Genomic DNA, 14,338 nt, shown 5'->3' with positions numbered 1-14,338 from the left:
AAGATGACTGAAGAAAATGTGCAAAAATCTTTATTACTCATGACAGAATAATAATGACACAAATTACCTGTTGATGGTGCTACAGCTGCAGACCAGGGGGGAAAAAAGAGTGGAGAGTGTACACTTACTTGTATTTCCACTCAACAAAAGAACACTTCACAGCCCCACTTATGGAGAGGTACGGTGTTGGCTTATTTTTTTCTTTGATTTATATTTTAATTTTGTTTAAACAAACTACTAATGCTGCCACACACTGTCACTTCTCCACTGTCAAAGTTTGAAAATCTTCAGGCACTCTGCTCAGATGGTGCATGCAGAGATTTCACAGCTAAAAATAACAATAACAGTACACCTACTGATTTACTACTTCACACCAAATGACTTGGAGAAGGCTGAGAATGACGTACTGACACAAGTGAGGATGAACTCCATATTGCAAGCGTATATGTCATGTTTGCAAAAATGTGAGACAGTTACAGCAGGCAGCAACCACATGTAGTTGTTTAAGTGTTATGCCAGTTGATTTAACCTTTTATAATTTATGCACACTTGAATCTTCACTTGAAACTGGTAGTGTGTTGATGAGATGTTTGTGGTATTAAATGATCACAACAGGCAACATAACAAGGCATTTTACACAAGCTAAATATTGTGATCTGCTTGTAGTGATTTTGTTTCCCCCTCTTTTCTTAATCCATGTGATATCAAGCATTAATCTGATGCACTTTGAGGAAACAGCAGAACCTAAACTTTGTAATGTAAACTTTACAGTTAAAGTGCTCCCCACAAAATCAGCAGTATAATTATAAAACCAATGATGATTTTTGTCAAATTTAAAGGACAATAATAGTGTGTTAAGAGCAAAACACAGCACTATTATAAATGAATGGTTGCAAAACCTCTCTCAAGCTGTCAGTGTCTCCACTTCTGAATGAAAACCCAAGAGTAGCCTTCACATATTAAGGTTCACTAAAAGCCATTAAGAGACAAAGATACAGTATGTACAATATTGCAAAATGACAAGCCAGAAGGCACTTGATGATTTGTCTTGGATAAATGGGAATTTAGCATCTTGTTTAGCAGAACAAAGAATCTTATGTTCCTTGTGCTGTTTTAATCTGACTTGGAACTTGTGCAGAAACCTTCCCTCGAGTCAAAACAGGGGGATATGCCCAGCATGAAAATGTGGCTAATTTACAGTCATGGATACTGCAGTGAAAGTTTGGTTCAGAAGTGCAGTGGTATATAACCACATGAGAATAATTATTCTCTATTGTTTCAAGAATTATAAGGGCTTTGTAAAGGTGACTTTAGAAGGCTGCTTTTTATCAACCCCTTCCAGTACTAGCACTGACTAATTTGATATTTTTAGATATAGTATAAATACAATATAAGTAGCTACCGTTACATTAAATGAATTTCTCCATGTAAGGCATCTATGCAGAAGCTTTTACATTTAACCAAAGAAATTAATTTTTTAAGCAGCTTTTTAGTAATTACATAATTACTATGAGGACAGATCAGTGAGTACTTTACAGACAAGTGTAGTATCAGTTGCACTTTGCAGCTGCTGGGCAGTTAAATCTGGGACTGTCTAAATGTAAAATTATATGGGACATTAAAAAGTAAAGCAGCAAAAATAAAACAGTCACAATAGCAGAGCATAGCAGTGCTACAGTTCTGCTATACACACACAGAAGAAAAAGATTGCACTTCTGAACAGTAAAGCCTATTAACTCATCAACTCTGCCATCCATGGCTTCGAAGAACAGTTTGTAACAATGAGTGGAACACAAGTGAGAGAAGGGGGAGACAGGAGAGTGTCCACTTGCTCTAGGTGGTTTTGACCAGGTCATACACATGGATATGAAAGTCATCATCATATTTGATATAGTAGACAGAGGGTTTGGCTGGGACCTGGTAGATGACCAGGCCAGTTCTCTTCACACCCTTGTCTGTTACATACTCCACTTGTTTCCCCACCAGACTCTCCGTCTCTTCTCCTGGCTTCCTGTCCGCAGGCAACAGGTGCTTGTTTTCTGAAGAGAGGCACGAAACATCACAACAACACAAGTGAGGTAGAGCAAACTTAAACACAACAACTTAATATCCAATTTTGTTTCTGGGCAAACAGTTACTTTAGTTTAGTACAGAATTAAGGAATGTCATTCCCCTCAAGCTAAAACCATTTTACAATCGTTTTTATACAAGTAAAAACTAGAGGTCAATTGGTATTTATCATTCTATGGCTGCAGATGATTTTTAGAAGTCAGGGCAGCTGATGGCCAAATAAACAGTAGGATGTGTGATTTTTATAATAAATTATACACACAATTGCTTAATTAAATACTTACTGAACAACAGTCCAATCTGCATTTGTCTCTGCACTACCCTTAAATAAAGTTAATATATGAACTTAATATGAAATACAGGAAACCAGTAATAAAAAATAAACTTTAATAAAGTTAAGGTTTTTTATAATAAATAAAGTTTTAGTGACAGCAGCATTTATCAAGTCTGTGAAATGTATATGTGAAAAACAATTGTCCAATTCACTCAATAATAATAATAATAATTATCAGCTGATAAAAAATGCTACCCTCACAAAAAGTTTTCCAAACTTTTCCAAAACTTAAAATTCCATGCTATTATATTTAATCAGAACTAACTGTAAAGTAAAAAGTGCAAAAACCCAAGACTGTAGTTAAAAAAGGCTCCTATTTTCCTAATGTGTGTTGATTAAGAGTTAAAATGAATATCTGTGTGCACCACAATTTACAAAACAGTCCTATGACCTTCTGGAACAGCCCCAGACTTCATTTTGGTAGAAATATTCTCATAAAGATAAATTTTGACTCTTCCACAAAGAACAATCCCTGATCTTAGTCCAAGCACTTCATTTTGATTTACATATTTTTGCCTATTTGCAAATGGATGGCAAAGCCCCTGATGAAGACATGTCTGAGTAAAGACTGCTAGTGAACTCACATGGTATCCATGTCTACTATAGGCAACCAATTATCATCACACTGTGGCTGCTCATGACCTTTTCCATTAATCAAGATTTTCAAAGCCATCACTCTGTCTTCGCCATGCACACATTACTGGTACCTGCTTCAGGCAGAATCCTGAGGTCGCCATCAGCATAGTCATCCCACAGCTGGTACATATAAAGAACAGGGTCCTTTTCATATGTTATATAATACCAATTGGTCATGATGGGAGCTCTGGAGAGAACCATGCCTCTCCATTCATTCTTCTCTCCATCCTCCTTTTCGAACAGATGCTCCACAGCTTTGCCCACCAGGTCCTCAGCCCCTGTTGGTATCTTGATTTTGTTGTTTGCTGTGGACACACAGGCACCAAGGAAATCCTATTATGTAAATATATCTAAAAAACAAAAAACATTAAAGGAAAATAAAAGCTTGTCCTAACTCACCAACTTTTTCTGTCAGGACTTGCAAGTTAGACACTCTCTCATCCTTGAACAGCTCGATGCCGTAGACACAGTCAAAGCCGTCGTACTTCACCATGAAGAGAGAAGGATTTACACTTAGCCTGTCGAGCACTGTTCCCTTCCATTTGCTCTGATTTCCCTTCTCACGCCAGTTATGCTGAATACGAACTCCCAGGATGCTATTAGGGTCTGGGCTTAGTGTGTCACTCAGTTCCCCGCTGCTTCGCTTTCTGGTGAAACAGTATGAAGAGCGGTTGAGGTTTCAAACAAACTTGGTGTCTCACACAAATCCCAAAAAAAAAAAAACGATATGTGAGTTATTTCCCTAATTGGACTGCACATGACCGAATACTGTTCCTTAAACTCAGGTCACATCAAATCTCGGGCTGCACAATCTTTTACGTAAGCGTCGTCATTAGTAATCTAATCTAATATTTACGTGAAATATCAACAATTTTCCATTTAGGGATATTGTTTCTCTGCATTTGACGCATCGAAATGCTAGAATTAGGAGCAGTGGGCTTGAACCAGCGACCTTCCGGTTACAAGCCAAGTTCCCTTTCCACTTGGCCACGGGCTGCCCTAAAGTGGTAGCACTACATTACTACAACTACGTTACTACATTACTTAGACGGGCCTATTTGATTATTTAAAGGTCCAGTGTGTAAAAATCAGTATATCAGAGAGCATGTCATTCTTTTATCATTTATGCAGTGACTCTCTGCTTCAAAACACACACTCTGTCTGGTTTGTCCATGTGGGCTGCTGTAGCGAGACAATGGACTCTGTAAAGTACGGCCCTTGCTGAAGTACATGTAAATCTAACTATTCTTAAGTGAATGCACTTATTATATATGAAATATATACTGTATATGGGTAGCATATTCAAATTCTGCCATTAAGCGCCTTGAAGTGTTACACAATGGACCTTTGAATGGAGCATGAATTGTGCATTACTTTCGTTTACTGTGATTGACTTCAATGAGTCACACCGGGATTACTGCTTTTGTCATGTAGCTGTAACACTCTCACATTACTGTAGTACATTAAAGAACTACCAGTAGTGGCAGTAGCTTTGTTTCTACTTACCTGCCCCTTTTCTTGGACATGCCTCCAGAGATCCAAAGGATACTGATTAAGAGAGAGAGAGAAAAAACAGGTCAATGCTCAGTTATTTGCGTGACAGCTGACAACTCCACATAAAGTGAGCTACAGCATAATATAAGAAAGGCCCCCTCCTTCCTGTCAGGAGACTGACAGCACCGGCAGCCAACTCGATTAGCATGATGGAATAACTTCCTGGGTATTTACTTGAACTACGCGGCTATATGGAGGTCATAGCCTTCGTCATATGCCCGAGTTTAAGATTAAAAAGACAACTATACTAGAGAATACGTCAGCCATTTCACAGTGTCAGGCACATGACAGCATGTAAACGTAACGTATTCACAGCCAGTTATTCAAACGTTAGCATATTCCACATACATATAACTTGATAAGCTCGATGGACTACGCGGTGAGTCATGCCGAAGCCCACCTGTCCTGGACTGAGCCGAACACACCTCCACCTCACTCTGGGTTAACACTCGTCTGTCTGTCGTAGCTGCACCTCAATGCAGATGTGACTGTAGGTGAAAAGTGGAGGCGGCTAGTAACATCCGCTAATGACAGCTAACAAACACTAGCGTAAAACCGGGCGCCACCTGCCCTGTTCTCACAAATCAATGCATACATTTTATTACCTTTACGCAGATTTCATATCAATATTGTTCAGTTTGCCTGGCGGACAAAATGATCCCACACACACCACCAGTCCGTCTATGTAAATCTCGCGAACGCTGAGGAAAACGGGAGGTGGTGGCGAGAAGAGGGAAAATACACTCCGGTTCCCAGCGAGCCCTCGGCTGCCATGGCCACAGAGCAGAACGTGACCGCTGGCGCAAGGGGCACTGGGAAGTGTAGTTTTTTTGAAATTACAGCCATGGAGACTTTGAAAAACCGGCTCAGCAGCGGTTTCACAACGCTGCAGTGTGTGTGTGATGCATTCGAGCATGTTCGGAAATAGTTCAGCGCCTACAAGCGTCACGTCACGACACGACAAGGTATTCACGTCACAGGTTAACCCACACAACTCCCCCACGTGACACTGGACTTTTGGGATTTGTTGTGACGCAGGAGATGCCTAAAATGTCTCTTAAAGGAGCAGACGGAACAAATATGAAAACTGTATGAAATAGTGTCCAAACTATGTCCTGAGGGAACAACATTTTAAGATTCACCTGTGTAAACAACAAGAGGAAATAATCTTCTTACTTTGAACTATTTTTATTATCTTTGTTAAAATTTTTGCAAATGAACAAATGGGAATCACCTCAACATGTATGTCTTCTTGTCACCCTAGAATATACTTTGGCAAGGGCCTTGCTTTGCAGAAACAACCATACTGTGCCACAATGTTTCTACAACAGGCCTAATAGACAAACAAGCCAGAGGGCATGCGTTTTGCAATTTCAAGCAGAATCTTCCTCTCCGGTATACGAAGACACTGTAGACCCCTGACCCCTTTTTTCTGTGGTTATTGCAAAGTATCAGATGATGTTTGTGTCCTCGTATTTTAGGAATTAATTACTCTCAGTGTTATATTATATATTTTCATCCACACACCAAGCATCCAGGAGAGTTGGCTTTCCTGGAAATTAACAATGTGAATAATGTGGGTGCTCACACCTGCACATGCCTTTACGCTTACAAGATTTGAAAATAAGTTTATAAAGTCATTTTTTGATTAATCAAGTTGTAATTTAACACTTGCATTTAGTTTTCTCTTCAGAAAAGTAAACAACAAGATATATTAAGTTTATACAAGTTTTTACAGAGGGTTTGGATGACCCTGTGGAACTTTGGCGCCCTCAAGTGGCGATTGGGCCTTTCCATTTGGGAACCTCTGACAGAAGTGATAGCAATAGCATCCTCATGTGTCATCAAAGTGATTATTATGTTCAAGTGTTTTTAACATTTATGTCAAAGACTAGTGCAAAACAAATGACACCTTACATTCAAGAATTTAATGAGCATCTTTAGGTCATTTATTTACTACTTAATGTACAAAACCAGTAGCACAAGTAAAGGCTCACATGAGTAGCATGATGGGCTTTGAAAACAAACTTGTTAGTGACACAGGCTTTAAGTCATATTCACCTGTCGATTCCTTCATAATAACTTTGCAATGGCTCTTAGTGTCGAAAAGAACAAAATTTTGAACGCTAAAATATTTTTTTCCTCAAAAGCTGACTTATTTTTTAACCAGTTAAGGTCATGTTAATACATGTTACGTATTTTCACAGACCAAAATGTGTGCATTACAGTTATGCACATTTTAAATGCATACTGTGCCATCAAAATAAACAGGGCCTTTGTCTTTTAACCTCAACAGTCACAGCATTGCATTGTCAAACTGATATTACTAGCGGGTTATTCATCACACTTTGAATCCATTCCCTGAAGGTTGAAACACGTGTGTAGACATCAGGCGTCCTGGGGTTTCCACATCGCCGCCCAGAGAAGGAGACGACACCTGCTGCAGCTCCATCACACACCAAAGGACCACCTGAATCCCCCTACAAGACAAGTGAAACTTAGAAGAAGGTACGTTTTTATATACCTTATTATTGAGAGTCCAGTTAGTATATTTTCTTACCGAGCAGAAACCTTGAAAGGCCCTTGACCCAACACCGCAAACCATTGATCTAGCTATGGGAACCCTTCCCCATCTCCGACGACACATTCGCTGAGGCAGAGTGGTTACGTTGACTTCCTGAAGTGTACGTGGTAAGGTGTTGTTATCTCCTATGTCACCCCAGCCTGCTGTGATGCAGCGACTCGCTGTGTTCACCCTGTCACTTTTCAGAGAGATCAGCTGCACTGCTTCTGTCAGGTTAGCCCTGCCGTTGAGCTACAACATGGAGATGAATGTTTAAAAATACAGATATTGTGGATTCTCACCATGTTGTATAGTTTTTTCTGGGCAAGCTAGACCCATTAAAACACTGCATACTTATAATCTAACACAGACAAAAGTTTAAAGCATCATCACCTGTAGGAGCATGATGTCATTTGCATGGTTATCATAGTTGGGGTGTGGAATGGATCGAACAGATCGGAATTCCTGCTTTGTATCCTCATTACCTGAGAGGGAGTCAGCTCCGAGCACAACAGTGTACGGGCTACAAATCACAGATGAATAAATACTGGACATTAGATATGTTATTAAGGCTGCAAGTCTTGACTCACTATATTGGATTGTGTGTGTGTTCAGATGAATGGAAGACTCAGGGATATTACCAAATAAAAATGCTCCTTATTGTAACTTGTAAAAACATACTTTCATGATGGATTGTCCTTGTAAATCGGTGTTTCTGTGAGTTATCTTTTACATGAAAGGAAACGAGTAGCTGCGAGAATCTCATATCCCCAAAACTTTGTCAGTATGTTGTGGGAAAATATTAAATCTGTTCCGAGAGGTGTCTATCAGCTTTTAAAATGATTTCAAATCCCAAGGTCTGTCAAGAAATAAAAGAAAACGACAGCAACAAAATCTTTATAGATCTCTTACCTCCGTAGCTCACAATGTGCTGCTGTGAGTACGAAGTCTTCTCTCACCAGAACTCCTCCACAGTTATGGCGACCTCGAACTTGCAGCGAGGCCATGTAGGGTCGTGAGTGTGGGGCAGCATCTCTGCCATTAACGATGTGAGACGCCTCGGCTCCTGAAATACAAAATACATCATGATTTAAATCATCAGTGGTTATTTGCTTCAGGATTTTTTTTATCATACAGTATAACTTACTATTTAGAACTGAGAGCAGCAGGAGTATGACAATAACTGCCATGGTCTCTAGTCAAATCTATAGTTTCCCCTTTTGATTATATAATTCCTCAGAGAGAAAAAAACAAAGCACATCTTGCTTATTTTGTGGTCTTTGTTGCTTCAGTGAATTTGCCAACATGCTTTTTTGTGAAGTTGCTGTTGCTTGGATTACAAAAGATGTGGTTTATTTGCAAAACAGAGTTTCCTAAAAGATGCATGGGATGGTTGTGGTCAAGGCTAAACGGTTTTAGACATGAAGACATGCTCAGGAAGTTCACATAACGCTACAGTGTGTCCCCTACGATCATGTCCAGTGGTTATATCACAGTATATCACATGTTTTTTCAACATGACAAAACATCTATCTATCTATCTATCTATCTATCTATCGTACACATACAGTTAGAGCCATATTCTATTTGTTTTTTTTAAAGACACTTTGCTGAGAATCGGCGTAGCCCACTCGAACATTTCTCTGAACTGCATGAGAAACACGGTAAACTTGAGAAACCACAGTTTCCAACCTCGTGTGCATGTCAGCGTTCAGACCAGACTTCTGCATGTCTTCCTGTGAGGTCAGCTACATGTTTTTTTACAGTTTTTCTCAGTCGCTTTGGTGCTTTTCTCAGATCAGAATGAAAATTCAGGGGAAGAGGGAGAAGAGGCCAAATACATAGGCAGATTCCTAATGAAATTAGGGCTATAGTTGTGAACCATATTGTCAATTACGGCCTCACAATGGCTGAGGCTGGTGGGAGGGTGCAACCAAATGTTTGAAGAACCACTGTGAATTCAATCATTCAAACATTTGGTAGGGAGAACAGGTATGTATAGTATTGGACAGTAATCAAACATCTCATGTTTACTGTACATTACTCTGCACCACATAGGATTGAATGACAACCTTGCATTTGTGCACAAAAGGGTGTCTCTTATGTTTGTTCTAAATAAGTGACTGTAGTGTATTTTTCTTTTGCACAATGCAGGAGAATTGCAAAGACCATATACAGTAAAAATGTGAAAAGTACGTAATCAGTGTCTTGTACTCACCTACTCCCCTAACTACAGCAATGTGTGACTTTACTGTAGTTTTCAAATGGCTTTACAAGTAGTGTATAGTGCTGTCTTGAGCATTTTCAGGTGACACTGAGGTCTGACCTTTTTTTTGCATTGGAAAACACTTGTGAGAATAAACTGATCATAATGAAATGACTCATAATCAAAACTTGACAAAGCCATTTGACTATCTTGTTCAAAACGATGGTGTCAAGACTTCTCAACTTGATGACACTGGCAGTTTCATTGACATGAATACTTGCTTTTGAGGAATGGACTGTCCATTTTGAGCAAGTGACGTGCTTTTGCAGATTATCCACTAGGTTTTGCAGTTTGCACTAATTGTTTTGAGAAATGCAAGTTGTATTTGTAGTGTTCATCCCAAGAGCAAGGGAATAAAAAGTAAGATAAGATGAGGTAAACTTTGTTTATCCCTCATCAGGGAAATTCACTCGTTACAGCAGTAAAAATTGTTAAAACAGACAGCAAAATCAGACAACACATGAAAAACAAGGGTTAAAGGAAGGTAAAACAGAAAAATAACTAATGGCTAAAGGCTATGTGCATTAAGTACAAGAAAAGGATAAGGGCATTATATACATGGAATGAAGGCTAGAGAATATTGCAAGTTGCAGGTAGATGCATAAATAAATACAGTGTGTTGTCAATGAGCAGGCTCAGTAAAGAATATAAATATGTATAAATATTGCATACAATGTTCTATGTTCACATGGTACAACTATTATACAATTTTTATTTTCTCACTATTATGTAAAGCTGTGCCCTGACTTGGACACAGTAAACATGGCTCCTGTCACTGTGTTTTATCATCATCCTTGATGAGGCCCCTTGTCTTGAGTGAAAAAGCAACAGATCTAGTGATGGAGCAAGGTGAAGTGCATCAGCATGTGATGCTCTTGATTCTAAGTAGTCTTTTCACCACTTTATTTTTTATTGTGAAAGAGGAATTTTACGCACTCTCTTGCCCAGTCAAACACTGACCCAGAATAAGACCGGAGCAGCAATAGTGTTGTTTCTGAACCCAGTCCACTCCTTGTGTAAAGAATCAAATCAGCCACACTGCATACTTCTCTTTTTTTAGGTCCTATAACAAGGAAGCGGCATCGTCCTACTTCACAAAGTTAGGTGCAACTCTGTTACAAACCACAGAGACCACAGTTTCACATTAGAGCATCAGTGTTCTCATAGTCCCAGTTATGAAACCCATGCTTCTACTTTTTTTAAAGTCCATTTCATTACTGACTGTCACACTTTTTTATGTGGGTGTTTTATGTGGACAGGCTTCAAAATTTGAAACTTTTCTTCAACTGACAATAAAAGGCTTCAAACCAGAGGTCTCAAACTCTTGGCCCGCAAGACAACTGTGGCCCTTCAAGCGATTCCATGCGGCCCACCACTTAAATGTTTTTTATATAAAGACTCATTTTGCATGATAAATATTTTTTATTTTTTTTTTGTAAATCATTATGTATCAAAACAAATATGGAGGCTCAAAAGGGCCAAAATTTAATAAATAATTAAATGTGTCATGGGTTAGGGTTAATTCAATACATTTAATTATTTAATGACACATTTAATGAATTATTTAATGGTGTATTTATTTATTTAATGTTGGCCCTTTTGGTCCTCCATAAACAAGCACCTTTGTTTTGAAATTATGTAAAATATTGTGACCAATGTTGTTGTGATAATTGCTCATATGACAGATTTGTTTTTCCTGACAGAGTTAGTGTTTTTTTTGACTTGACGGGCCCCTCTTACGAGTCTTGAAGCTCATGCAACCCCCAGGTCATTTGAGTTTGAGATCCCTGCTTTAAACAACTTTTTAAGTTAACAAAACACATTTTACTCATTGGTGAGTGGAAATCAGTTTTGCAGTACGGAATATGGGCCTTCAAACTAACATAATCTCATGTCTGCATCGTAATGAAGATTCGAAACAGCATTTGAAATTAAGCTTTTTATTCCACATTCCAGATAAAGTACATGTTATTCTTTAAACACACAGATACATCTGCGACATCAGGAAAGTACGCCACAGAGTGCTTTGTTAAAGTTCTTTTTCTTGAGAATTTCTTTGATCCACGGCAGATATTTTGATACATCTGTGTAGACGTTGGGTACATTTGGGTAGTCACAGTTTCCTCCCAGGTTGAAAGACACAACACCAACTGCTGTACCACCGCACACCAGAGGGCCTCCGGAGTCACCCTGTGAGGAGCAAGAAGAAGGATCCTTATTTGTTGATTCATTATTTAAGACTAGAAAACGGTGAGACTCGACATGACCTGAAATCATACCTGACAGAATCCTTTATTTGTTCCATATCCACCTGCGCAGATGACATTGGCAGGGAGTTTGATTTTCAATTCTTTCCATTGTGTGGAACAGACTTTCAGGTCAATGACAGGCAGCTCCACCGCTTGCAGGACATCAATAGTGTGACCGTCTGTTTTTATTTTCCCCCATCCAGCTACACGACACTTTGATTTATCCTTTACGTCATTCTTGGTCTTTGGAAGTTGAATCGGTTGTATTCTGTTGCCCAGTTGAGGTTTCTTAGCCAGCTTTGGAAACACACAATCACAAGTTTAAAAGGTGAAAGATTTCCCATATTAGTCATCACGATTGAAGATGATGCCGTGATAGTACCATGAAGTCTTGGAAACAACGCAAAAATTAGCCTATTCATTTACAATGGACTTACTCTGAGAAGCATGATGTCATTACCCTTTGACACTTTCACATAATCTGGGTGCATGCATCTCTTGATGACATCATATCTCTCTGTGCCGTTGCGAACCTTCTTGAGATTGTGGTTCCCAAGTACAACACTTGAAGGCTTGCTGAATGGGTGATGATTGAAAGATCGTCAGTAGTTGTTCAGTAGATTCATAAAATGTAAAATGAAGCAGATTTCTTAAAGCGGAAGAACTCACTGTTTGTTACAGTGTGCAGCCGTGACCACAACGTCTTCACTGACCAGGAATCCTCCACATATATGACCATTGTCGTTCTGCACTGAGGCCATGTACAGCATTAAGTTATCCGGCACTTTTTTACCACGTATGATCTCACTCGCCAGCGCTGTCAAAATAAAGTCAATAAAGGATGAGATGATGTAGGAAATTTGTGTATATATATATAATAAGTAATCATTTTATTTAGTAATCTTACCTTCTTGGCTGAAACATGTCAGAAGAAAAAACAGAACAATGTGTAAGCCACACATTGTGCTGGTAGCAGACTAGCAGACCCAACCTGTAATCTTGAGGGTGTCACCCTTTTTATACAGCCGTGTGCTTTAGTAAGTGACCTTGCGGTTTTAGTTATCTTCTTCATCTTGCCTTCTGTGTCTGCAGCTTCTGTGCATACGTGCATCATATGTTAGGGTGTATGTGTGTGAGCAGTATTGGTATGAGTTGTCATGCACCATTGTCATTGTTAGAGTAATTACGTGGCTTATTTTTCTGCTGCCTTATGGTCCGTCTATTAGTCACTAGTCATTTAGAATATCTCCCCATATTTATTTAGGTACTCATATGTATACCTGTTCTTGTTAACACAAATATCTAATCAGACAGTAACAGGGCAGCAACCCAATGTATTCTAGGCATGTAGACATGGTCAAGATGACTTGCTGAAGTTCAAATGCAGCATCGGAATGAAGAGGAAAGGTGATGATTCTACTGGTGATCTACTGGGATTTTCATGTACAACCACCTCTCACAGAGGATGGTCAGAAAATATCAACTGAGCTTCAGGTTTCTAGTGAAAAGAGAAGACTCATTTGAGATCATAGAGCAGCAACGGTAACTCAAACAATCATTTGTTACAACCTACAGTAGATATACAGAAACCATCTTTTAAGGCACATCACACTGAAACCATGAGGTAGATGGACGACAGGAGCAAAAGAGCACACTGGAGGGCACTCCTGTCAACTAAGAACAGGAAACTGATGAAACACTTCACATAGGCTCACCGCAGTTTATGCTGGTGTTGGTGGTTTAATGGGGTGGGGGTTATTTCCTTGTCATGTTTTGTCACAGTCTGCTGGTAAATAGTTGCGGAAAATATTCATGTCTTTATGGTCATAGTGTAGCATCTTCTAATGGCTACATTTAGCAGGATGACATAGGGCAAAAGGCGGGGGACAGGTTGCCAGTCCTTTACAAGGCCGCATAGAGACAAACAACCATCCACTCTCACACCTGTGGTCAATTTAGAGTGTCCAATTTGCCCAATCCCCAAATCTGCATGTTTTTGGACTGTGTGAGGAAACTAGAGAATATCACAAAGCTCAAATCACCGCAGACTGCATTTTTGAAGCTGAACTTTTGCATCAGCTGATGAATCTGCCACAACTGCCAGATGCTATGATGTCAGTCTGAACCAACGTATCTGAGGAATGTTTCCTGCACCTTGTTGAATATATGACAAAAATGATTGAGACAACTCTGAAGGCAGAATAGATCCAACTCAGTAGCAGCATGATGTACCATATAAAGTAGCCAGTGAGCATAGTGTTGTGAAGTGAAATGAAATGAAAGACTAAGATCATTTCCTTAGAAATTACATACAGGGCTAGGGGCTGCATTTTACTTTTGTTATGATGTCATTGCACCAGATGAGTAACAAAAACCACAGTTACAAAATTCAGACTTGAGTATCACAGTGGCAGTTATGACACTAACGCTGTCGTTGTAATCACTGACAATGAACAGCCTGTGGATAATTATGTCTCAGGCTGTCACTTTATTGTGTTGTATTTTTGATTAATTCATATTTTTCAGGATAAATCTCTGGGTGTAAGTCGATACAGTAAACCCTCCTTACAAGTTTTAAGTCTTGTGTTGTAAAGTTCTGTCTAGAACTCTTGATAAATCATCCAAGTCATGATATTTTCAGGACAAACTCCAATTCATGGGAATTG

At 39.2% G+C, this 14,338-nt stretch overlaps 3 protein-coding genes across 4 annotated transcripts; all 3 read right to left on the bottom strand.

The window, feature by feature from the left end:
* Window positions 1-14: 14 nt before the first annotated feature.
* LOC122781110 (spindlin-1-like) lies at window positions 15-5,318 on the bottom strand. Of its 2 annotated transcripts, none has more exons than XM_044044620.1 (5): window positions 5,200-5,318; window positions 4,547-4,588; window positions 3,440-3,687; window positions 3,112-3,345; window positions 15-2,039 (listed from the first exon to the last, which is right to left on the bottom strand). In XM_044044620.1, the coding sequence occupies exons 2-5, from the start codon at window positions 4,564-4,566 to the stop codon at window positions 1,834-1,836; spliced, it is 708 nt and encodes a 235-aa protein (XP_043900555.1). In that variant the 5' UTR covers window positions 4,567-4,588; window positions 5,200-5,318; the 3' UTR covers window positions 15-1,833. The 2 variants fall into 2 exon arrangements, with proteins under 2 accessions (XP_043900555.1, XP_043900556.1); XM_044044621.1 differs by lacking the exon at window positions 5,200-5,318 and adding an exon at window positions 4,995-5,151.
* A 1,202-nt stretch (window positions 5,319-6,520) lies between these two features.
* Window positions 6,521-8,391, bottom strand: LOC122780400 (mast cell protease 1A-like). Its single transcript, XM_044043309.1, has 5 exons — window positions 8,305-8,391; window positions 8,070-8,223; window positions 7,551-7,680; window positions 7,155-7,409; window positions 6,521-7,074 (listed from the first exon to the last, which is right to left on the bottom strand). Exons 1-5 carry the CDS (start codon window positions 8,345-8,347, stop codon window positions 6,907-6,909), a joined length of 750 nt encoding a protein of 249 aa, XP_043899244.1. The 5' UTR covers window positions 8,348-8,391; the 3' UTR covers window positions 6,521-6,906.
* A 2,956-nt stretch (window positions 8,392-11,347) lies between these two features.
* LOC122780399 (granzyme-like protein 1) lies at window positions 11,348-12,684 on the bottom strand. Its single transcript, XM_044043308.1, has 5 exons — window positions 12,580-12,684; window positions 12,342-12,489; window positions 12,110-12,248; window positions 11,703-11,969; window positions 11,348-11,613 (listed from the first exon to the last, which is right to left on the bottom strand). The coding sequence occupies exons 1-5, from the start codon at window positions 12,632-12,634 to the stop codon at window positions 11,425-11,427; spliced, it is 798 nt and encodes a 265-aa protein (XP_043899243.1). The 5' UTR covers window positions 12,635-12,684; the 3' UTR covers window positions 11,348-11,424.
* Between the last annotated feature and the right edge of the window lie 1,654 nt (window positions 12,685-14,338).

This window comes from Solea senegalensis, linkage group LG14 (assembly GCF_019176455.1).
Source record: "Solea senegalensis isolate Sse05_10M linkage group LG14, IFAPA_SoseM_1, whole genome shotgun sequence".
NCBI lineage: Eukaryota > Metazoa > Chordata > Actinopteri > Pleuronectiformes > Soleidae > Solea > Solea senegalensis.
This window is presented reverse-complemented; position numbering and strand designations above follow the sequence as displayed.

Excerpts from the sequence above, each read along its gene's own strand:
- LOC122781110 (XM_044044620.1), bottom strand. The coding sequence starts at position 4,566 with ATGTCCAAGAAAAGGGGCAG. Across the intron at positions 3,346-3,439 it reads AGTCCTGACAGAAAAAGTTG|CAAACAACAAAATCAAGATA; the intron begins GTGAGTTAGGAC and ends GTGTGTCCACAG. Across the intron at positions 2,040-3,111 it reads CAGGATTCTGCCTGAAGCAG|AAAACAAGCACCTGTTGCCT; the intron begins GTACCAGTAATG and ends GCCTCTCTTCAG.
- LOC122780400 (XM_044043309.1), bottom strand. The coding sequence starts at position 8,347 with ATGGCAGTTATTGTCATACTCCTGCTGCTCTCAGTTCTAAATA. Across the intron at positions 8,224-8,304 it reads GCTGCTCTCAGTTCTAAATA|GAGCCGAGGCGTCTCACATC; the intron begins GTAAGTTATACT and ends TTTGTATTTCAG. Across the intron at positions 7,410-7,550 it reads ATGACATCATGCTCCTACAG|CTCAACGGCAGGGCTAACCT; the intron begins GTGATGATGCTT and ends TCCATGTTGTAG.
- LOC122780399 (XM_044043308.1), bottom strand. The coding sequence starts at position 12,634 with ATGTGTGGCTTACACATTGTTCTGTTTTTTCTTCTGACATGTTTCAGC. Across the intron at positions 11,970-12,109 it reads ATGACATCATGCTTCTCAGA|CTGGCTAAGAAACCTCAACT; the intron begins GTAAGTCCATTG and ends GTGTTTCCAAAG. Across the intron at positions 11,614-11,702 it reads CAAATAAAGGATTCTGTCAG|GGTGACTCCGGAGGCCCTCT; the intron begins GTATGATTTCAG and ends TGCTCCTCACAG.